The sequence below is a fragment of the Schistocerca cancellata genome, chromosome 3, assembly GCF_023864275.1.
Source record: "Schistocerca cancellata isolate TAMUIC-IGC-003103 chromosome 3, iqSchCanc2.1, whole genome shotgun sequence".
Taxonomy (NCBI): Eukaryota; Metazoa; Arthropoda; class Insecta; order Orthoptera; family Acrididae; genus Schistocerca; species Schistocerca cancellata.
The window spans coordinates 432,684,003-432,708,920 of NC_064628.1; the positions used below are offsets into that span (position 1 = coordinate 432,684,003).

At 39.6% G+C, this 24,918-nt stretch overlaps 1 protein-coding gene across 1 annotated transcript in view; it reads left to right on the forward strand.

Moving 5' to 3' along the window:
• The window catches only part of LOC126175176 (COP9 signalosome complex subunit 7a), a 31,385-nt gene extending 6,830 nt beyond the window's left edge, over window positions 1-24,555 (forward strand). The window contains exons 3-6 of the mRNA XM_049921767.1: window positions 641-805; window positions 877-964; window positions 10,537-10,757; window positions 23,710-24,555. Coding sequence (XP_049777724.1) covers window positions 641-805; window positions 877-964; window positions 10,537-10,757; window positions 23,710-23,874 — 639 coding nt within the window. The 3' untranslated portion in view covers window positions 23,875-24,555. The remainder of the gene's footprint in view (window positions 1-640; window positions 806-876; window positions 965-10,536; window positions 10,758-23,709) is intronic.
• Window positions 24,556-24,918: the final 363 nt, after the last annotated feature.

Genomic DNA, 24,918 nt, shown 5'->3' on the forward strand with positions numbered 1-24,918 from the left:
TGAGCAATTCAGCGGTACGTCCACCCGGCCTCCCGCATGCCCACTATACGCCCTCGCTCAAAGTCCGTCAACTGCACATACGGTTCACGTCCACGCTGTCGCGGCATGCTACCAGTGTTAAAGACTGCGATGGAGCTCCGTATGCCATGGCAAACTGGCTGACACTGACGGCGGCGGTGCACAAATGCTGCGCAGCTAGCGTCATTCGACGGCCAACACCGCGGTTCCTGGTGTGTCCGCTGTGCCGTGCGTGTGATCATTGCTTGTACAGCCCTCTCGCAGTGTCCGGAGCAAGTATGGTGGGTCTGACACACCGGTGTCAATGTGTTCTTTTTTCCATTTCCAGGAGTGTATTTGATAATTTTAACATTCCATTTGTGCTGCACACAAGTAACAAACTCTCACAGGCACACTGAAGCTAGCTGTCTCTCTCTCTCTCTCTCTCTCTCTCTCTCTCTCTCTCTCTCTCTCTCTCTCTCTCTCTCTTTGTTTCGTCTAAACACTCAGAGGTGTTTTTTTAACTTTCTTGCCTATTTTAAAAGCCATGCCAAGAATGCAATATTGGTAAGTTTTGTAATAAAATATTCTGTGAAGAACTTTGAAATATTAATGTTTCTTATTACTCATTTATTATTTACAGTTAGAAAGTGGCCCTCATGCACCCTATTACCGAGCATTGCATTTATTTGCATATGGAACTTACAAACAATATCTAGAAAATAAAGCTCAGCTCCTGGAATTGACACCTTTGCAGAAAAAGAAATTGCAACATCTAACAATAGTTACACTTGCCACAAAGTCAAAGGTAATTGGAATGTAGTTGGAATTACATTTTCTGGTAAATTCTAGATATATTAATTTTTACTTTGTTTTTAGTGTATTCCCTATTCAGTATTACTACAAGAACTGGATATGAAGAACGTGAGAGATTTGGAAGACCTCATCATTGAAGCCATTTATGCTGGTAAGTTTCTTGTTTGGAAATACTGCAATGGTTGTTGTGTGCTGTACCACTGTTACTAAAAAGAGTGAATAATGTGTAATATCTAATTGTTTAAGGAATCACCAACATTTTTCCTTTGTCATTAAAAGTTAATGTTTTTATCTAATATTAAAAGCCAATGGAGGAGGGGTATCACATCAGCTGATGTATAATGCCAACTTCAAACATTTCCTCGTGGTTTCGCAATATTAAGCACTTGATTGATGTTATCTTTGATGTTGCAAACCATTTAGTGGAAATCTGAAATGTCTTCTTCATACTGAAACATATGTTTATTATGATCATCATCTGCTGCAGCTGCAGGAATTTTTCACCTACTGCTGTCAAAGGCCTCTTCATTTATCACAATCATTCTCACACATCTACATAGATACTCTTGTCATTTCCTGTCCTGTTCCAGTCACAAATAGAGATAGGGAAAAATGACTGTCTGTATGTCTCCTTATGAAATCTAATTTCTCGAATCTTATCTTCATGGCACTTACGTGCAATATATGTTGGCAGCAGTAGAATCATTTGGCAGTCAGCTTCAAATGCTCGTTCTCTAAATTTTCTCAACAGTGTTTCTCGAAAAGAACGTTGCCTTTCCTCCAGGAGTCCCATTTGCATTCTTGAAGCATCTCTGTAACCCCTACATGTTGTTCAAACATACGAGTAACAAATCTAGCAGCTCACCTCTGAATTGCTTTGTCTTCCTTCAATTAGACCTGGTACAGATCCCAAACACTTGAGCAGTACTCAAGAATACATTGCACCAGTGTCCTATATGCAGCCTCCTCTACAGGTAAACCACTCTTACCTGCAATTCTCCCAATAAACTGAAGTTGACGATTTGCTTGCCCTACCACAGGTCTCACATGCTCATCCCATTTCATATTGCTTTGCTGTGTTATGCACAGATATTTAAAGGACTTTACTGTGTTGATCAGGATGCTAGTAATACTGTAGCCAAACAGTACAGGATTGTTCTTCCTACTCATCCTCATTAACTTACATTCTTCCACATTTAGAGTTAGCCGCCGTATCACACCAACAAGAAATTTCGTCTAAGGTGCCGTGTATCTTTCTACAGTCACTCAATTTCAACACCTTACTGTCTACCTCAGATTGCTGCCCACCCTGTGTGCCAAATCATTCATGTATATAGAGAACATCAGCAGTCCTATCACACTTCCCTGGGGCACTCCTGATGATAACCTTGTCTCTGAAGAACGTTTGCTGTCAAGGACAAGTTATTGGGTTCTGTTACTTACAAGTCTTCGAGCCACTCAACTGTGAATTTACTGTAACAGCCTAACCTGCTATGGGGCAGCATGTCAGATGCCAAGTATGTTGTACTTACTTCCTAATGTCATTTATCTCTCTTCAATTAAGATAACCAGTTCAGTCATTTGTTATCAGTAGAATACAGTAGTGCAGTTTTTAATGTGTGTGTTGACAAATAATACATAAACTAGTGGAAGCATAGATTTTAATTTGCAACACCACCTCTTCAATCTTCGTGCTCTCAGTCCAAACAGCTTAATAATTTGATGTTGTTGTGTCCTCAACAGCAACTTTGTCAGCATACCAAGCATATGCTCTGTCAGAACTTGTTCTTCTACAACTGGAGATGAATCACATTTTGCCGTAGTATACATGTCTTGCATCATGTGTTTGGTTCTGCTACTGTAACCACTTGTTTTTGGCACCTTTCTTGTCACTGAGAAGTTTATTTAAGCCATTTTCAGGGAATGGAGAAACTTCAGTAGCTATCCTTCGCTGCCAGAGAGCCTCTTGACAAGCTGAAGTAAGGGCCATGTAATCAGCTTCAGTTATTGATAGAGCTACTGTCGGCTGTTTCTTTTTCGTGGCCAGTCGGCATTACTGTACCCAGTTATGTTGTAATTCTATTTGTTAAAAAAATAATTTTAAAGTCTTTAGCTCCTTTCAAGTGTTGTGGGATTCTTTTATAATTGGTTACCAGTGAGCCATGCCTACATTTTTGCTGAAGCAAATTACAACAGCAGTTGAATATATTGGTCAGCTCTTGTTTCCTTTTGTGCATGCATTAAACTGCTCACAGCTTCTCTGTAGGGAATATTTCTCACAGCTCTTCTCTCTCTGTCTTGGTGTGCCCATCATTTGTGGGTATTTGATTGTTAAGCGGTCAATACTCCATTGCAGTCCTTCATTTTGTATTTTTCTAGAATTTGTTGTGTGTAATGGGATGGATCCATTCGTAAAAATCACCTTTTGCAATGTCTTGTGATTCTGATGTCAAACAATTCACTTCTCATGACTCTCTCAGCTTAAATTGCTCTTTGAGTTGTTTTTAAGCTGCTCTTCTCTTGTGGATTATTACTAAAAAATCAACATTGATAACTTTATGTAAGTTTACTTCCATTATTCTTCTTATAAACTTGTGGATATGCTGTAAAGTGCAGCTTTTAGGAGCATTTTCTTCTGTTTCATATTCCAGTCATGACCACATAGTTTAACTCACAAACTGTTTTAAGTCTCTAGATACACATATCTTTAGTAGTTCCAGTGACAAAATAGATTTCTGAGATTCTGACACAAATCTGTTCGTTGAAATCGCCTTGTAGGAATGCGGAAGGTCCAAGTAGTGTATAACTGAAGTCTTCATAGTTGCACCCTTTAATTGTACTTTGTATTATACGGTGTCCTCAAAGATCCTTCTTACTTTTTAAAATACACGTTGTGTCTTTTGGCATTTTATCTACTGGAGAACAGATGTTTTTCGTGACATATTTTTGGCATGTGAATGCAACATTTCTTTAATCACTGGAAGCCATTCGTTTGGTTGTTCACTTTACAAACTTTCTTCCAGTGATAATTAATCTACGTAACGTGTTAAATAATTGTTTGAATTTTCTATGATGTTGAGAATTTTTATTTCTTCTAGGTGAGTTTGACCCTTCTGAGTTGTTTTTATTGGATTAAAAATATGAGGTGTCACAGTTCTCATAAATAACAAGTTCAGACTCAACTCTTTGTGAGTTATGTTGAATTTTCCATCTTTCTCTGCGTGATTCGGAAGACTTTTCAAGGACTGTTTGTATTTGATTAGTCAGCTAAGCCCTATTTGCTTTAAATATCACATGTCTTGCCTTTATTAATTCGTTTTTAAGTATTTTTAGATGCCCAAGGTCTGGTTTCTTTCTGGTAAGTGCTTCTTCTGGTATGGTGCATTTTAAGGCTTTTGTAGGTGATGAGTTAATAAAATATTCAGCTTCCTCTGGACAATATCTTTTTGATAATCCTACATCAAATAGTAAATGTATGTACTTTTTACGACTGATGTTCTGTTGTACTTTCGTGTTACCCATTTTGTTCAGATGTGCAAGATACTGTTGTTTGGTATATTAATCCTTAATGAGATTACTTATCCTGGTTCGCATATTCCTTAGCATTGTCTGTGTGCTGCAAAATATGTATTTTACTTCCTGTCCATTTTTCCACTAGTTTTTTTTTTTTCAAATTTGTGATAGTTTAAAGTACTTTTTTTTTTTGCTAAGTTTGTAGAAATATATCTTTCTCAGATCCCAATTTACCTTGGTACCTTCAGTCAACACAAGTTGGAATGTATTAGTTCAAGAATTGTTCTCGACTTAGAATGCTGCAAGGGTAATTTTGTCTGTCTACCTTCTAGGCATGCAACACATGGAGAGTCAATAGCTCCTGTATAGTTACATAATGCCATTGGCCCTTTTACAAGAGTTTCAATCTGAGAGGGCTGAAGTGTCCTAAGCTTTCAAGTGAAAAGTTCACATCATTTGATAGTAATACTGACTAGCTTTTAACAGAATTATTTGGTTCATCCACTTTGTATATGGCCATTATCAAGTAATGCTGCTGCAAAATGGAATCTTGTCTGTATCATAAATGTGACAGCCTCATTTATCATAGGTGATGAAGTTTCCCATTTTCACTGTCTTACTTACAGAAAGAAAATTTATATTTCACTGTGGCATGTAAATAATGTTGATTATTTTAAAGTATTTTTTATCTGTTCCAACCACTGCATCAACGTGTGTGTCACCAGTTTCTTTAATGGGAAAATTCTCATTAGCCACAGCCACCTGTGTAGCTAATACCAATTTATGAGTGCTTAGACACAAGTGCTGATGCACCAGAGTCACTCTATTAGCCATTATTAATGGCATTATCTGATACTGATGCAATGAAGAATGTCTTGTTTATTGGCGAATTGCCACTTCCATTAGTTTTGCTCTGACAGTTTTTGCAATGTGACCATGCTACAGTTATAGCACCTTGTGCCCATGGGAAAAATTATGACTAAGCTTGTTATGTTTCTTATTGTCTTGAAGAGGTGCATCATTATAAGGAGAGAGAGAGTACTTGACATTCTTCCTACAATAATTTAATCTTAAGTCTCCAGTTGTTAGTATACGAGGTGCGGCTAGAAAAAAACCGGACTGATGCTGGAAAAAACATTTATTTACAATTATTTACAATTTCATGTTATCTCCTTCAATGTACTCTCCTCCTCGGTCTCTACACCGCTCCATACGAATTTTCCAGTGTGCATAGCAATGCTGCAGATCATTTTCGGTAAGTCCATACATTACTTGCGTCGCTTTTTCTTTTACTGCTTCAACAGTCTCAAATCTAGTTCCTTTCAAAGCTGACTTGACTTTAGGGAAAAGAAAAAAGTCACAGGGGGCCAAATCAGGTGAGTAGGGTGGATGATCTAAGATGGGAATGTTGTGTTTTGCCAAAAACGTCTTCACTGACAACGCACTGTGAGCTGGGGCATTGTCTTGGTGAAGGATCCATGACTTTTTTCTCCACAAATCGTTCCGTTTTCTCCGTACTCGCTCACGTAGGGTAGCCAGGACGCTAATGTAGTAATGCTGATTCACTGTTTGTCCCTCTGGTACCCAATCAATGTGCACAATCCCTTTGATGTCAAAAAAAAACAATCATCATTGCCTTGAATTTCGATTTTGACATTCGTGCTTTTTTTTTGTCGTGGAGAACCAGGAGTTTTCCAATGCATCGATTGGCGTTTAGTTTCGGGATTGTAAGTAAAAAACCACGATTCATCGCAAGTAATAACATTTTGTAAGAAAGTGGGATCACTTTCAATGTTTTCCAGGATGTCAGAACAAATCATTCTTCGGCGTTCCTTCTGTTCAATTGTGAGACACTTTGGAACCATTTTTGTTTGCATCAGTTTTTGCTGACAATGGTCTGCCAGTGCGAGTGTCATCACTGGTGTCTTCGCGGCCATCTTTAAATCGTTTAAACCACTCAAACACTTGTGTTCGCGATAAACGATCATCGCCGTACACTTGTTGTAACATTACAAACGTTTCGCTTGCAGATTTTCCTAGTTTGAAACAAAATTTGATGTTAACACGCTGTTCTTTCTGTACACTCAACATTTTCCGACGCACAGACAAAACGTCAACTACTTAAAACAGACGCCACGGGCAGACTGAGTGCAGGAGGCAGATGAAACTCGAGCAGTAGGCGGAGCGAGAGTCACGTGACAGGCCACGCGACTTTCAGCCTTATTGCATTCGTTTTATTGTTTCACCAGTACTAGTCCGGTTTTTTTCTAGCCACACCTCGTATTAGCCAATTAGCTCCCAGTTTCTTTTTAGTTAACATGTATTCTGTATTTTTGAAAAACTGTGTCCTGGCAATCCAATTTAGGGAAATACGAAGAAATTTTTTCATTTGTAGCATAAATGTGAAATTTTGACAGTCTTCATTTGAGGATGCTGGGCTCTTGGCAGATGTTTTGTCATTTACTGCTTACTAGGAAAAATGACAAGGCATAAGGAAATTGGTAATAATAAACTCAAAATAAACATTTCAAAATTATTATTTTATTTCAGTAAGTAACATTTACAAAAGTTTTAACCTAAAAATTCTTCAAAACTGAAATTTCGTGAAGGCCTGATAAGACATTTGGGAGAGCTTTCCGTACAGAGCATAGCATTAAACTTCCCACAATATTCTCAGCTTTGCTTTGCAGTTCTCATACTATCTTTGCTTTTTATGCTTCTGGATGATGTGCAGCTTCTGGTCATACTATATTACTGGTACATTACTCCTGGAAGGTTGATGAGTTTTGGTGGCTTTTCCTCAACTGACCTGATTTCAACTGACCTGGTATGTTCTCATAATCTGCCTTCTGAATTAGTTCATCTCTTGGAAGCCAAATATACACTCCCAAGTCATATTTACCATACTCATAAAAAGGCATCAGTATCACTTTTTACCATGCACTGCAATGGTATGTTCTCTGTTAGCCAGTCATGATTGTGGGAACTGTGGCCTTTTCGGTTTGGGATGAATTCCAACACTGATCTTAGATGGTAGGAAGCACAGTGTCGAAATTAGTTGCTAGTGTAACACAGTTACTGTCATTCCATTTTTTGACCAAAACTGCCTTCTTTCTGTCAAATCTGAACTCAAAATATACCTTTCCTTTCTTTTTCAAAACATTATCTGATGATAGGAGCATGCCCTTTTTTTGTGGTTCCACTTGCACGGAATACCAGTTCCTTCAGTTGGACGAGTAGGTCATGACTAGTAAAGTAATTGCCAAAACATACTTTGTAAGTGTCCGGCTCATCAATAATGGACAACATTCTCAAAACTACTTTGGAAACCAATGGTAGATTTGTGTTGTCATTACATGGTCCTTCCTGCAATACAGTAGCCATCTGTACCACATATGGCCCAAAGTGTATATCCAAAGCATATGGGCGTCAATCTGATAAACTGCTTTATGGGGTGATGTCCATAGTACCTCACAATCAATTCATCAATGCCGGATTTTTCTGAAACCAGAGCCTCTGCTAATGATTTTATTTTGAAAGATTTGTCATCTTTGGTTTCAGTGGCTTTTTGTGTTGTTACTGAAATATATTGCAGTTTTCAGTTCAAGATACCGTTCATGACTCATTGTACCATTCACTATTTTAACACCTAGACAATCGTCCTCAGACCAGTAACCTCTTTCAGTAGACAATTTATGATAGCATGTAAAGATAAAGAACCCAACAAGTACACGAATTTCATTGTGTAAAACCGAATAATTTATTTAGTTTTTACACTCGCTAGTGTATTTTTCAGTTTCCACTGCAATCATGCTTACAACTTCTTCGGAAAAAGAGTTCAAAAACCTGCATGGGAGTGAGACCGTGCAACTTTCCTTTCAGTTCACGTGACAGACAAGAAGCTTTCATCCCTAAGCCGGGAAATGAATATTTCGGAACCGGATTACACCATTGAATTTCCTATTTTGGGCCCTTTTAGGAATGTCTTTGTTGTCTCTCTCACATGATAGTTCAGTATTACCTTTAATTAGGCTTACATATGGATTTCCTAACATGTCATCTTCAATATTTTTGTCATTGCTCTGCTCATCTACATCTGGAGGTAGAGTTACTAGGTCTGCTTCTATTTCTTCAGAAAATAAGTATTCTAGTGCCTCTTGAGCAGTTTTAAAAACGTTGTGAGCCATGGCTAAGAAATCTGAAAAGCCCGAAAAGCATAACATTTACCGTGGAAATGCCGAGTGCCCTCAAACAAGGACAGCAAGTTTTCATGCACTGGGGCAGAAAATATAATAAACTATTTTCACCTTCATAAGTACCAAACAGTATCACAGTAGTGAATTACACATCAGCCAGAAAATGGAAGTGATACTTGTCTTAGATGTAGCCACAAAAATAAATATAGAAATGATCAGCAGGCACTGCAAAAATGCTCCCCTTTTGTTAAGTCTTCAACTGAATAACTGTAGCAGAGAGATAAAAACGGTACCAATTGTTGATGGAAAGTACAGGGCTATTACAAATGATTGAAGCGATTTCATAAATTCACTGTAGCTCCATTCATTGACATATGGTCACGACACACTACAGATATGTAGAAAAACTCATAAAGTTTTGTTCGGCTGAAGCCGCACTTCAGGTTTCTGCCGCCAGAGCGCTCGAGAGTGCAGTGAGACAAAATGGCGACAGGAGCCGAGAAAGCGTGTGTCGTGCTTGAAATGCACTCACATCAGTCAGTCATAACAGTGCAACGACACTTCAGGATGAAGTTCAACAAAGATCCACCAACTGCTAACTCCATTTGGTGATGGTATGCGCATTTTAAAGCTTCTGGATGCCTCTGTAAGGGGAAATCAATGGGTCGGCCTGCAGTGAGCGAAGAAACGGTTGAACGCGTGCGGGCAAGTTTCACGCATAGCCCGCGGAAGTCGACGAATAAAGCAAGCAGGTAGCTAAACGTACCACAGCCGACGGTTTGGAAAATCTTACGGAAAAGACTAAAGCAGAAGCCTTACCGTTTACAATTGCTACAAGCCCTGACACCCGATGACAAAGTCAAACGCTTTGAATATTCAGCGTGGTTGCAACAGCTCATGGAAGAGAATGGGTTCAGTGCGAAACTTGTTTTCAGTGATGAAGCAACATTTTTTCTTAATGATGAAGTGAACAGACACAATGTGCGAATCTGGGCGGTAGAGAATCCTCACGCATTCGTGCAGCAAATTCGCAATTCACCAAAAGTTAACGTGTTTTGTGCAGTCTCACGGTTTAAAGTTTACGGCCCCTTTTTCTTCTGCGAAAAAAACGTTAACAGGACACGTGTATCTGGACATGCTGGAAAATTGGCTCATGCCACAACTGGAGACCGACAGCGCCGACTTCATCTTTCAACAGGATGGTGCTCCACCGCACTTCCATCATGATGTTCGGCATTTCTTAAACAGGGGATTGGAAAACCGATGGATTGGTTGTGGTGGAGATCATGATCAGCAATTCATGTCATGGCGTCCATGCTCTCCCGACTTAACCCCGTGCGATTTCTTTCTGTGGGGTTATGTGAAAGATTCAGTGTTTAAACCTCCTCTACCAAGAAACGTGCCAGAACTGCGAGCTCACATCAACGATGCTTTCAAACTCATTGATGGGGACATGCTGCGCCGAGTGTGCAAGGAACTTGATTATCGGCTTGATGTCTGCTGAATCACTAAAGGGGCACATATCGAACATTTGTGAATGCCTAAAATAACTTTTTGAGTTTTTGTATGTGTGTGCAAAGCATTGTGAAAATATCTCAAATAATAAAGTTATTGTAGAGCTGTGAAATCGCTTCAATAATTTGTAATAACCCTGTATATGCTTTCCACTCATCTTTCACTTCGAAGCTTAACAACATAACGGAACAGGATAGATAGTTACTTGTCCAGGCATCACAATTTGACTATTTAAAAGAGTTATATGGAGCACCACAGTATTACTTAATCGTTGTTGAATGCATGTAGTATGTTCTCAACATTTCAGCTGTCCCCAAAGTTGTGGTGAATTTTTTGTATGGCTGATGCAGTCATTTTAAGCAGTGATCTGTCAAATAATTTTTACATCTTCTCTGAAGAAATGATCCTTATTAAAATTTTCACATACTTGACCAACCATATGTAAATTAAAATGATGTTGCTGTGTTATAAATAATACTTTTGTTATTCCACCATACAGATATTATTCATGGGAAACTTGATCTGAAAAATAGCCAACTAGAAGTAGACTATGCAATTGGAAGAGACATCCAGCCTGCTGATCTCGGATCAATCGTCTCAACTCTACAAGAATGGTGTGACTCTTGTGAAACTGTGCTATCATGTGTAGAGATGCAAATCAATCGTGCAAATTCTGAGAAGAATCGTCGGCTGAAACATAAGGAAGCTGTTGAGCAAGAGGTTTGTTTGCTTATGTAATCTGTACTATGGTGCCATTTTGTTTCAGTAGATTTAAAATAAGAAGACTTGTTCAATGTACTAGCTTTTGGTTTTGTTCAGTTTTCATAAATCACACCAAAGATAAGCAGAATATGGAATGTGAATGCTGAGAGATATCCTGTGTTCTTCGAACAGAACGTAGATGGTCACTCCTGCCAGTGGTATTGAGTGTAGTTCCTGTGTTTCCTGGCTCTCACTTGTGTCCAGCTAATATACATTATGAGAACTGGTTAGGAAGGCAGGTTGTTGTCATTCCAATTGTACCGGAAACCACTTTCTAGTGTACATTGTGCTGTATAAGTGGACAAAACACAGTTGTTTAATGTTTCTTAATTTTTCTGTAGACCTCAGAATTAATAACATTCTCTTTTGCCCTTGTTTATTCATGATAATTTTTATATTCTTTTGCATAAATGCTAGTACACAATGTAAAACAATTAGAATCCACTGCACTGGAGGAAGTATAGAGTACCACAGCAATAGTAGTAGTAATAATAATGATGATAATAATAATAATAATAATAATAATAATAATAACCGTACAGTTAAAAGGAAATCACGCTTGATCAAGGTCCGCGTCTCTTTCCATTTTTAACCAGACATAATGTCTGAGAAAGGTTTTCTCATAATAACAAAGATATCAGGCATTTGTATTCACTTTGTATCCTACATGGGGTTACACTTTTAGATCACTGTGATATACTAATGTATGTGCAATGTGCATAACTGAAGGCAATGAGGTTATTTACATTCGTGGGATGGTTAGAAATCCATGATTACTATCTTTGAATATGGTGTGTACTTGATGTGGCTGCTTTAAATCTGTTTTGGATGGGCTTTTGATAAGATCAACATACAAATAGTTTTGATAGAGATGTTCAGCACTAAAATCCAAAGAGTGCACTGGCCACAGCTTCGGAGCGATGTCTTTGTTGACACTTTCCCAGTATTCCACCAATAAACCAAAGTCTGCCACCAGATTTATCCACGACGGAGGCTGTGCGATAATTCCATTTCATATCCGTATGTTGCAACCAAGTATTTGTATGATTTGGCTGATTACAACAGTTACTTGTTGAGGCTATAGTCATAGGGTACTCTGTTTTTTTCATTTTGTGAAGTGCACAGTTTTACATTTTTGAATATTTAAAACAAGTTGCCAGTCTCCGCACCACTTCGAAATCTTACCAAGATCTGACTGAATATTTATGGTGCTTCTTTCTGACAGTACTTCATTATAGGTAACTGCATCGTCTGCGAGAAGTCTGGGGCTACTGTTAACATTGTCTTCACTGTCATTAATGTACAACATGAACAGCAAGAGTCCCAACAAACTTCCCTGGAGCACACCCGAAGTTACTTCTACACCTGATGATGACTCTCCATCCAAGCTAACATGCTGCATTGTCCCTACCTAAAAGTCTTCAATCTGTACACAAATATCACTTGATACCCCATAAGATTGAACTTTTGACTGTAGGGTAGATGTGGTACTGAGTCAAATGCTGTTCAGAAATAAAAAAAAATACTGCAATTTTTATATTTATTTTTTATTTTTATTTTTGGTGCATGGAGGACGTCATTCTGTTCAAGATACTTCTTTATGTTTGAGCTCAGAATACGTTCTAAGATTCTACGACAAATTTATGTTGGGGACATTGGATGGTAGTTTTGTGGACCACTTATGCCACCCTTCTTGTAGATGCATGTGACCTGTGCTTTTTTCCAAGAACTGGGCACAGTTTTTGTTCGAGGATTCTAAGACAGGTCATAGTTAGAAAGGAGCTAACTCAGTTGCAAATTCAGTATAGAATCTGACTGATTCCATTAGGACCTGGAGCTTTGTTCAGTTTTCATTATTTCAAGTGTTTCTCAACACTGCTGAAACTAATACTTTTTAGTGGTATGAATATTAAATTGGGGCAGTTCTCCTGGGTTTTCCTTCATAGAGGAGCATTTGAAAACAGAGTTAAGCATTTCAGCTTTTGCCTTGCTATGCTCAGTTTCATGTCCTGTCTCATCTGCTAGGGACTGGACACTTAAGTTTCGTGCCACTAACAGCTTTCACATACGACCAGAATTTCTTTAGGTTTTGTGAAAGATCATTTGACAACATTCTGCTACGGTAGTTACTGAAGGCATTGTACATTGCTTTCTTGACAGCCAAACATGTTTCATTCAACACCTGTCTATAACCCTACACCTATTATGCAGTAATCTCTGTTTCCTTAGAAGTTTCTGTACAGTGACTGTATACCATGGACATTCCTTGCCATTATGAACCATTCTACTGGGTACGTATCTATCCTATGCGTGATCAACTGTTCTTTTAAACATGAGCCACAGTTCCGTTCAACATGCTCCTGCCCTGTGCTGAAAGTCTCAGGTTCCTCTTTGAGATATGATACAACTGTAGCTTTATTTAGTTTACCTTGTCCTTTGTACTTTGGTAGTCATTGTTGCTACAACCATGTCATGGTCACTGGTACAAGTTTCGGTGTGGACATTCTCAAAGAGGTGAAGACTACTTGTTGCCATTAGCTCTAATATATTTCAATCATGAGTGAGGTTTCAAACTATCTGTTGTAGGTAGTTTGCAGAGAAGGCATTTAGTAATGTTTCACAGGCTGTCTTATCACATCACCACTAACAAAACTGTGTATCCCAATTGATTGTTGGATGTTTAGTCTCCACCAGTGATTACAATATGATCGGAGATCTTACGTACATATAAACTGAGATGTTTTCTAAAGTTTTTGGTTACCGTATTTACTCGAATCTAAGCCGCACTTTTTTTCTGGTTTTTGTAATCCAAAAAACCGCCTGTGGCTTAGAATCGAGTGCAAAGTAAGAGAAAGTTCTGAAAAATGTTGGTAGGTGCCGCCACCACAAACTTCTGCCATCGAATATATGTAGCGCTACACTGGCATGCTTTGCAGGCACACAGATAAATACTGGCGCCAAAACCTCTGAGTCAGTAAATAAATTTAAGAAAAGGTGGAAGACGAGCTTTTTTCTCTGCCCCGAGTTTTGACCACTGCATTTTTATACATTATCCAACAAAGTAAATACAAATTCTGTATTGTTCATCTTCGAACGTAACAGCATTTCAATATCCAACTGGCAAGACTGTTTGGGATGTTTGTCAATTTGGCCAACTCTACGTTCTGAATTTTTTCCTACCTGTGAGAAGAGATGGTTGCTAATAGGAACTTTTATGAATTGTGAATCACATGTAGTATTTTCTTCACCATAAGAATAATACGAATATAAACATTTTGCCATGTATTCTCTCGTGTTTGCTGCTATCTCATTTAAATCCTGTCTGCCTAATAAAGTACGAAACTAGAGTGAGACAACAGCAAACGCGGAAGAATGTACATATCATGTCATGAAACTTCCTGGCAGATTAAAACTGTGTGCCCAACCGAGACTCGAACTCGGGACCTTTGCCTTTCACGGGCAAGTCCTCTACCATCTGAGCTACCGAAGCACGACTCACGCTCGGTCCTCACAGCTTTACTTCTGCCAGTATCTCATCTCCTACCTTCCAAACTTTACAGAAGCTCTCCTGCGAACCTTGCAGAACTAGCACTCCTGAAAGAAAGGATACTGCGTAGACATGGCTTAGCCACAACCTGGGGGATGTTTCCAGAATGAGATTTTAACTCTGCAGTGGAGTGTGTGCTGATATGAAACTAAAGCTGTGAGGACCGAGCGTGAGTCGTGCTTCGGTAGCTCAGATGGTAGAGCACTTGCCCGCGAAAGGCAAAAGTCCTGAGTTTGAGTCTCGGTCGGGCACACAGTTTTAATCTGCCAGGAAGTTTCATATCAGTGCACACTCCACTGCAGAGTGAAAATCTCATTCTGGATATCATGTCATGTTTACATTCGTATTATTCTTATGCCTAATAGTGATACAGTCGGAAATGAAGCACGGCAATTGACTAGATTTTTAAATCTAAGATGACTCAAATTTCTGTGCAGAATGTAATGTACTAACGAGGCGTCCAAAGATTTTCAAAATGAGAAAAATTTTCACTAAACTCTCGTTCAGAACATCTATCATACGCAGTCTATTATTTGGTTCTTGTTGATCACATCGTCATTCATTCTTTAAAGCAACAAATAGTAGTCTCTTGCCATTGTTTCGCTAATGAGATGATTCCTCTCTTTTTTTTTAATTGTAAGCCGCGGTAGCGAGCACAGAAGCAAGCCATGCTGCGAGCGGCGACATGCCATAAACATTCACATCAGAATGCGACAAACAATGCATGACACAGTACACAGCTTAGAGTGACGTAAACACCTATAAAAAAGAGAACAGCACCTACCAGATAAAAGAAAAATAAGCAATCGATTCAAACCAGACGAAGGACGTGAAAAAGGAAGGGTACCCGTATAAATACGGACAGAGCGCCTGACGCATAGCAATGGCTACCTGGTAAAGCTCAATTGCTAAGCTTACAACTCTAACCAAACTACTATAGCTGTATCGTCATTCATTTGACCTAAACTGTGTCTCATATTGCAATGGACCAACTTTGTTTCGATTTGGAGGTGCGGCCTAAAACATTTTTCTCCCCTTGAATTTCGAGTCTCAAATTTTACGTGCGGCTTAGATTCAGGAAAATTATTTCCTTGATTTAGAGTCCCATTTTTCAGGTGCAGCTTAGAATCGAGTGCAGCTTAGATTCAGGTAAATATGGTACATTAGGAGATGGATCTGGCAGGCGATAGAAGGATCCAGTTATTTTATTCCGACCCCTGATACTGAATCTTACCCAAACAATAACACATGCATCTTCAATTTCTGTCTCAGTGGTTTTGAGTTCCTTGTTTACTCGACGAATACTCCCTTAATTTTCCATGTGCCTATCCTTTCAATATAAACTTAAATTTTCTGCAAAGTTCCGACTGCTATCAATTTCAGAATGCAAAAACTATAGATGAATTGCATTCTTCCCCCTATTTATGTTCTCTAATGGACTATCGGCAAGAGCTAATGAAGCCCTGATGATGTGTGTTGGACATTATTCACTTGATTATGTTCACGTATCTTTCATTGTAGGAAAGGGAAGGTCTGTTGTGGTTTTGAACTTGAGAAAGCTACAGCTTACATTTGATAAACTGTATTGTGACTGATTTGTTTTGTTCTGAGAGTGAATCAATATCTTACAGATCCTAGAAAATGAATTGCTGAGACAGTAAATCAGCTGTACTCAACAGAGTCAGTCTCAACATCTATTCCTCCTGGTTCTTTAATATCTGAGCAATGGCCCTTGTGTTAATAACATGTTTTGTGAAAACAACTGAGCAGAACAGCATTTATTATTAACACTGAATCATTTTCTATAACAGGTGTGTTCACCAATCTGCTCAGTGAGCTGGCTCACAGTGGAGAGGAACCTGAGTGATTTTTCAGTATGGCCTCAGTGTTCCATTTCCTGAGAGACCTGCAACCATCCGATGTTTGACGTTAGTGGCTTTATTTGTTTTGTTCACTTTTCTTAATGCTTACTGAATGGACCTCTAGTCAGTTCCATTCAACAGTGCTACAACAGTCTTCATAGAACTTTGTCTCCTTGTATGTGGATGGGTGCAGAGAGAGAGCATTAATTTCCCTCCAAGCTACTAGAATGACCTTAGCAACTGAACTTCAAACTTTTGTAGTCATCTTCTTTTACAACAACACAATCTTGTATAATAAGTGGATATACAGGTCATCTTAAACATACGTAGCCTATGCCAAAGCAAGAAAAGAGGTATCTCTTTACATAAGCCAACTTGCTAGGCGTTTATCACAGCATCCGTTGAAGTCATGAACTTCTCTCTTTTTCTCTTGTGTTTTTGTGTTCTAAGGAGATTCGTGGGTGGCTTCATGGTGGCTCATTAATGCAGTTCATGGGAAATTCGCTTTATAAGGCTGTTGTGTTAATGAGAAATGACAGTAAAGTGAAAATTACATCTCTCTCAATATTCTGATGAAGCAAAGAACATGGGGCACCTACGAAACATGATATTTCTTACAACTGATGCAGCCTAATGATTTACCTTTTAGGACGAAATTAAAATTGGCGTGAACCTCTATTTCAAGATCATTTTATTCAAATGTTAAACATAAAATACTGGATGTCAATGAATATTAATTATTTTGCTATTCACTGAAGCCTGAATGTTAGGTATCACTTTCTGAGAACTGCGGATTCGAAAATAAGATAGTAAGTGAAAGTCTGTCGGTGAGTATTATTGTGGAGAAAAAGTTACCCATACAAGCATGGACATAATCATAGTTATGTGCTTGTAGTCATGTAAATTTATGTTAAGGAACATTCTTACAAAATTCTAAAATACTAATTTTGTTGTCTGGTCCCTTCAACCCCCACAAACCAACCAACCAACTAATTTTGTTATGAAACTTACCATATAAGTGCCTGACTGTGCGTAAAAGTTGTAACTGTAGCTCATTTTCCACATTGTTAACAAGTGAAAAAGGGAAGTCAGATGATGTCAAACTTTTCATAATCCTGGAAATATACTCGTGGAGAAAATAAACGCTACATCCATCCATACATACATACAACAATATTGTGAAAAGGATATATTGCTTCTCACCATAAGGTTGAAACGTTAAGTTGCAGGCAGGCACAAAGACTGTTACACGTTGAGCTTTTTTCCAAAGCCTTCGTCAGCAAGGAAGTGCACATTCACACAGGCAAGCACACTTGACATCTATCTGTGGGTTCTCCAAACCAAATGCAACTGTCAGACTACAGGAAGAGGAAGAGAAGTGACCGTTTCGTGCTGTAATGTTTAGGGATTAGATGGTGGCAAGACAAGGCTGCCAGGCCTGCTGTTGGGAGGCTGTGATGGAGAGAGGGGGTGAGGGGGGGGGGTGGAGAGTGGAAACGGAAAGGAGCAGAGAAGGGGAAAGGAACATTGGATGCATCAGCAGAGAGCAGTGTAGAGTTGAGGGTAAAAGGACATGAATTGGAAGGAGGTGATAGGATAGAGGTAGTGGAAACTGTTGGGTGGAGGGTGTGTGAACAGTAGCTAACCATAGCTTGAGGTTAGGATAATTTCAGGAGTGGAGAAGATGTTGTAAGGGTAACTCTCATCTGTGCAGTTCAGAAAAGCTGATGGTGGAGGGGAGAATCGATAGATAAATACATACATTCCAAGATCACTGACCCTGTACACCATGTGCCAACCTTGTGTTTCTATTGGACAAGTTTCTTCAATAATAACACTGTTCCCCTCACTGCATTATGGGCTTAAAGTTTGGTCTTAATTTGCAGGTTTTTTGATGACTTTATCTGCTTGAGACTGAAATAATTTTTAGACTTGTTGACAGTGAGCTGAATAATTTCTTGTTTGTATGCCTGTTGAATCAAGGGTGTTGGTATTTAAAATTTTCTGCTTGGGGCATTTTCCTTGTTCCTACCTGCGATGGGGTGCTATTAGGGGCTGTGCTATTAGGGGCTTCCCTGGATATTTCTATCATTAACATTTCAGTCTTCTCCGTATTAATCTCCAGTCCAATCTTAATGTCATTCTTTGCTAAGTCCCCATAGTTTCTGCCATCCTTGCACACCACTATGGCCTCAATGTCATTTGCAAATCCCATAAAAATGCTCTGGTCTGGTTCAGGTTCATTGATGATATCTTCATAAACTGCACGCAGTTCATTCATAGTAGCAACACCATTTCTCCCTTCCACTTCATCTGATCCTCTTCAATGCAGTGTGTCACCTTCTTAGATGTTGACCATCTCCTCTGTGATGGCACCATCCACACCTCTGTCCACATTAAATCCTCCAACCACCAACAGCAGCTGTACTTGGACAGCTGCCATCCCTTCTGCATCAAAAAATCAATCCCATATTGCCTGGCCACCCAGGGACAACATATCTGCAGTGACAAGAACCCCTTTTCCCAGCTCCTTTACAGACAACCACTATCCCCACACACCTTCAATCCTACCACCACACCAAAGAGCCAACTACAAAAGAGTGCCTCCTTTGTCACCCAGTATCAACCTGGACTGGAACAACTGAACCACATTCTTCGTCAGGACTTTGACTGTTCATCATCATGCACTAAAATGTGGGACATCCTATGCAAGGTCCCTCCCACCTCTCCTAAAGTGATGTTTCATCATCCACACAATCTCTGCAACATCCTAGTCCATCCCTATATCACTCCCAAACCCAACCCCTCGCCAAAGGGATTGTATCCCTGTGGAAGACCCAGGTGCAAGAGCTACCCAATCCAATCTTACCACAGCAAAGGCTGGATCGCCTGTGAAAGCAGTCATGTTGTATGGCAGCTCTGCTGTAAACGTTGTACAACTTTTTATATTGGGATGACTGTCAACCAGCTGTCCACCGGGATGAATGACAACTGCCAGACTTCGACCAAGAGCAGAGAAGACCACTCAGTGTCACAACATTTAGTTGAACACAGAATGCTAGATTTCAATGACAGCTTCACGATCTGGGCCATCTATATCCTCCCCTCCACCACCAGCTTTTCTGAACTGCACAGATGGGAGTTATCCTTATAACACATTAACTGTTACCGATATTATCCCGACCTCAACCTGGTGTCCCCGCACCCTCCACCTGACAGTTTCTGCTACCTGTGTACTGTTGCCTCCTCCCTTTTCATGACTCCCACCTTCATTGTGTGACACCCTCTGCCAGTGTACCCACCTATCCTTTCCCCTTCCCTGCTCCTCTCCTTTTCTGCTCTCCATCTCCCCCCCCCCACCCCACCCCCCCCACCCCACACACACCTCCATATGCTATACCCTCCAGGGGTGTGAGTTCATATGTAGTGCAGACGGGATCCCGAGCAATTTCAGCTCATTCTTCCTTCCCTGGCTGCATTTCCTTCACCGTGCCCCTCCCACCCCATCCTTGTTCCTTCTATGCTGTCCCCTCCTTCCACTGTCTCGATGTTCTGATTTATGTTGACGTGGCTGTCCATTGGTTCTCTGTATTTCTTGAAGTTTTGTTCATCTTGCCTGTTTGCTTTCATCCTTTGTTGCGGTTTGGTCCCCCGCATTGGAGTTTGACCCCTACTTCTAAATTTCATGTTCTAGTGTGAGTCATTTGGGGAAGAATTCCCTCCCTAGTGTCTATAGTTTGGATTCCTCTTGCCCTTCCTTCCCTTCTTCGTTCCCCACTGTAGCCCCCCCCCCCCCCCACCTCAACCCCACTAGGTCACCAACATGTATAGCCAGTCGGTGTGGTGGGGTTGTGAAGTATCCATGTGACTGAGTCGGTGACAACACAGGGATCACACTACTCATGCGTGAGATTTTGCCATCCCACATATGCCAAGGAGTGGCTGCTTGTCATCCTGGAGCATCGGAACTTCCAGCAGCAGCGGTCGCCGTGTCGGGTGGCCCTGGCTGTGGCTGGGCGGAACCCATGGAGAGAGCCCCTAATAGGCGTGGGTGAGACCGGAGTGGATGCTCCAGCGACAGGCATCATGCGCAAAGGTGTCGAAGAGCGTAGTGGCAAAGGAAGTTCTAAGATCACAGTCAGGGCGAACATGAGTCATCGGGAGTTGGAGTATGCAGGACTGATCTCGTTTCCGGACTAGGACAGAAGACTGAGACTCTGTTCTCTTAAGGAGGCATCAGTGTCGCAGAAGAAGCTGAGTAGCACAGTCACCGTGGTGTAGTGGTTATGATACTAGGCTGTTGCATGGAGGGTTGTTAGTTCAATACTCACCTGAACTGTAAAATTTTAATTTCTATATTCAGTTCGAGTACATTCTAGAAGTATCCACAAATGCCAAAAATCATTGTACTGGAATATTCTGTAACTGTATATATACCGTATGTGTTCTGACCAGAGGCAGTTCGCTCTGCGCTCTTGTATGTGCAAGTGCTGAATAAACCTTCGTTAAGTGAAGTTAGTGTTCGTCATTCATCTAAATACACCTTCTTCTACATGACAATATAGTACACTGTTCTGTGCTGTACAGCTGATAGTGTTGGGTATCATCTGAGTGATCTCCAGGAGCTATCTAGTGAGCTCTACTTCTGGAGAATCTCCAGTGATCATGCATTCGGCAGTGTTACCTATGTGGCATAAATTCTCCCATGCTAATAAGTTAGTGGACGTATCAAGAAGGTGACGGCCCGGAAGATGCTGTAGCAGACCATAAAATGAAGAAAGAAAGAAAGAAAGAAAGAAAGAAAATATGCTCTTAGGATAGGGTATGGTACATCCGCCACAGCGAATTGCCACATAATGTGTCAAACAACCATATGTATTGATTGGAGAACCATCGGTAGCATGGAGGCAACGGTCGTCACTGCAGTGGAGAGGTAGTTGAGAAAATGGGTACACCAATATGTTGTAATGTGTGTGTACTAGAAAATGCAATTTTGCTGAAAGTTCAGTGAGACAGTTGACAGCTGCTATCTGGGAAGTCAGTTGCCATTATTAACAACTTGGGGGCCCGTTACCCATCTCCCATGGGGAATGGCATTGGTGAGCTTCTGAGCCAAACCATCTATGGCACCAACACATCCTTTCAGCTGAAGGAAAATGGCGGTGTTTCTTTGGTGAGTGTTTGCATTATGATAAGCAGCTGAAATGTTGTATATGAAGAGTGGCAGTGTGTGTGGTAAGCTCAGTGATTTGTACTTGAAGTGAGGCCAGAGAACTGTCTGATAATGGAAATACGACTACGACACAAGTGGACAGATACATCTCAGCAACATGGTTCACGGGTGTGCTAGGACCTTGAGGTCACCTGTGCATACAGTGAGTATTTTCTGTGGATCAGGCAGTAAGTGTTTTAGAGAATGTTTTCATTGACAGCATTGCTACCTAGGGCCTATAAACGGCGCAATTGGGAAGGGGTGCGATCCCTGTGCGGAGTGACTTTTCCAGTCATTGGGCTTTAGACTAAGATGAGCAACTGGTCACGGCTTTTTTTATTGGCAGTGTATATGTTGTCACTTGGTGGTAAGGCAAAAATATCTTGGTCTTATGTGGCCATGTCCTCATTGAGAGTAGCAACAACATAACTATATTTGGTTTTGTCCAAAATTATATGGGTTAACACAAACTGGCTTTGGAATTGTGTGAACCACACAGCAGTATTCTCTTGCCAGAAGGTGGAGATTTGACTCTTCCACAGCTCACGAGTGCATTCGTAAGAACATTGATAGTTGGCACCAGATTTTGCAGTAGTAGATTTTCGCATGTCTAGCCTTCAATGTGTCACAGCTTGAAGCATCAGTAGTTGTCAAAAATGTTGTGTTTTAGTATGAATACTTTATTGACTGTGTTTTAATATACATGTGAGAATGTGAAGAAGAGCTCCCATAAAATATCACAAAGTCAGTGAACAAAAATGAAGTCAACGAGTAAACGAAAAGGTTGCAGTTCATAAGGAAATAAGTGTCTTTATTACACTTCAGGCTTATAAGCTCAATTTGGGGCAATGATGGGCTACTGGTGACATGAGTCTGGATAAATTTCATATACACCTATATGTGTCCTCGTACATGCTATCTCCCAATGAGTCTTATGCATAACACAGCACAAATACCTAGTTCAGAGTGATAAGTTATGCGTGGAATGGGACGATATTGTTGGTTCCACGTTATACACATGCACACCATGTCTGTGGCAGCATGAGGTTTGCGATTTAGTACCAAATCCATTCACACATTTATTTTTAGCTTGTAGTACGGAGTTGGCTTTGCATGAAGTAATGACCTTACAACTTTAGTCCTCTTTCCTACCACTTCATGACCTTTTCTCTGCCTAAAATACAAAATAAAGAAAATCTGTACACAGAAACAGAAAAATAAGTCTCAACAGCTACATTGTTGGCTGTGGTTGTCTGTGGCTGTCTGTGCGAATGGTGACCTTAGGTAACAGAGCGATGTCTCGTGTCATTAGCTTTCTTCTTACTTCATTTGAGAATAGTTACAGATGTTAATACCTCTTGTGTATGAACTCAAATTAGTTTTAAATTTACTTTCATGATTATTGCACAACATGTATATGGGGGTTAGCTCCACTAGATTTTTATGATATTTTCGATCAGTTTAGAATTTCTGGAGTATGATGAGCACATCTGACAGCAACTAAACACTCCTAAAATTCTGTGGATATTATTTGAACAGCTTTTTATACCTGTATTAATCTTGTTCTGCTAAGGGAAACATATAGAGTGTCAATAGTGGTAGAGGATCATGGGTTTTTAAGTGATCTGATTTGTAGATGTTACACTTTCTCAGGATTCCTTCTGTGAATTTTGGGCCTTCTGCTTTTCTGACATCTAGATACTGTTGATGATTTCATCTTCAGTCATTTAGGATGGTGCACTTAAAATATTTGACAAGTGTCTAATTCCAGTGACTTGTCGCCAACAATGTAGACAACCAGTATGGAATCTGCTTCTGCAGTGATCTTTGTCTCTAATTATACTTGCAACCTCAGATTTCTTTATGTGTGTTTGTTTCATTTGGAAAATAGCTTCTAGTTACTAAAAAATAACTACACAAAAACAAAATGTTCATAATTCAACAACAAATCAGTTACAGTAAAAGTAGCATATCAGCTTTGGTCACTTGGTGCACAATCCTTTCTTTGTCTTACAAGACATCACATTTTTTATTTTGCCCCCCTCCGTAGCATCTGTGTCTCTACTGCATTTGCATTACGGGAATGATTCATTGTAGGAAGGAATCCAGTTTATGTGCATATTTGTACCTGACAAAATAAGCAATTTGTGTGATCTCCATTATTTTTACTGTAGTTTCTTCTTACTTCCTCTCAATGCAAACTGCAGCATTGTGCTTGACAACTGTAGTACAAATGCCTCGTATGGCATTTATTACATGTGGCATTGTAATTTCTTTCCTTTTTTCCAGATTGTCAATATCAAAAAAACATTGAAGACTCAAACTCAAGACACTGATGAGGCGATGGCAACAGATACCCGTGAAACAGCATCGCAGACAGGAGACAAAGGGAAAAAACCTTTCAAAGGCAAAGGAATTCGCAGCAGTTCTGGGAAATTTTGGCAAAAATCCTGAAGTGTGAAAGTTTATTATGTGACTAGACATCAGAGTTCTACCAAATAGGGATTGTTGCCTTCATTGTGCCTCATCGAGGGATTGTGAGACTGAAGTGATAAAAGAAACTGGACTTTGAACTGCAAGCCATGTAAATGTCTGTCGTGTTGATTAATAAGTTCTTAATTATCATTTACGTGATTAAAATTTTTATTTTTTGATTGCAGCTGTTTAGTGAAATGACTGTTTCTTAGAAGCTGTTGCCTTCTAAGATATTTGTGAAAAGCATTGTTCATTTATAAGCACTGTGCTCACAAGGTGTGAATATAATTCCTCACACATTTGAATGATCCATTTTGTTCCTTAATTTGAATAAGACGTGTATATATAACAATTCTTAATGAAATTTAATTGCTTATTTATAGTTTTTGAAAAGAGTATAATTTAATTTTCTATAAGCTTTCTTTTCAATGTGGCAGGATTTTACCCATTTAAGCACCCAACTACATATAGTATTAACAGATGACTTGTATTTAGTAAATGTCAATTTCTTGGTGATTGAGACTTGAAAGAAAAGTTTACACTATCTTTTATTTTCCTGTGAGATTATATATCTTTCGGTCTGAGATGAATGAGTAAGTAAATTGGATTATGATGTGCTCGACTTGCATTTATCATAATCCAGTTTTCACTTATGTTAAATCCACCCTTTTGAGTTTTCCATTGTTTCCTTGTATCCTGCGCGTATTAAGAGTTCCAGAAAGGCTGCAACTTAATCTCATATCACCTTGTTTCTGTCAGAGAGCATGCCACATTTTCAAGTTTCTCTATCAGATGAACTTGAAAGGCCACCGAGTGTCTGTAATTTTACTTGAAGTGTAGTATGATTTCAACTTTGTGTTCATCACTCATTTCACTGTTCACATATAAGTCCTTCATTGTCTGCATTAGTGTTTGCAGATAATCCATATCCAGTGTTGGTAATCTGCGTAGAAAGTTGCAGAGAGTGATCATAAGTTTAGAGAGTATTTGTTTGTTTCTGACAACAAACTAAAATAGTGAGAA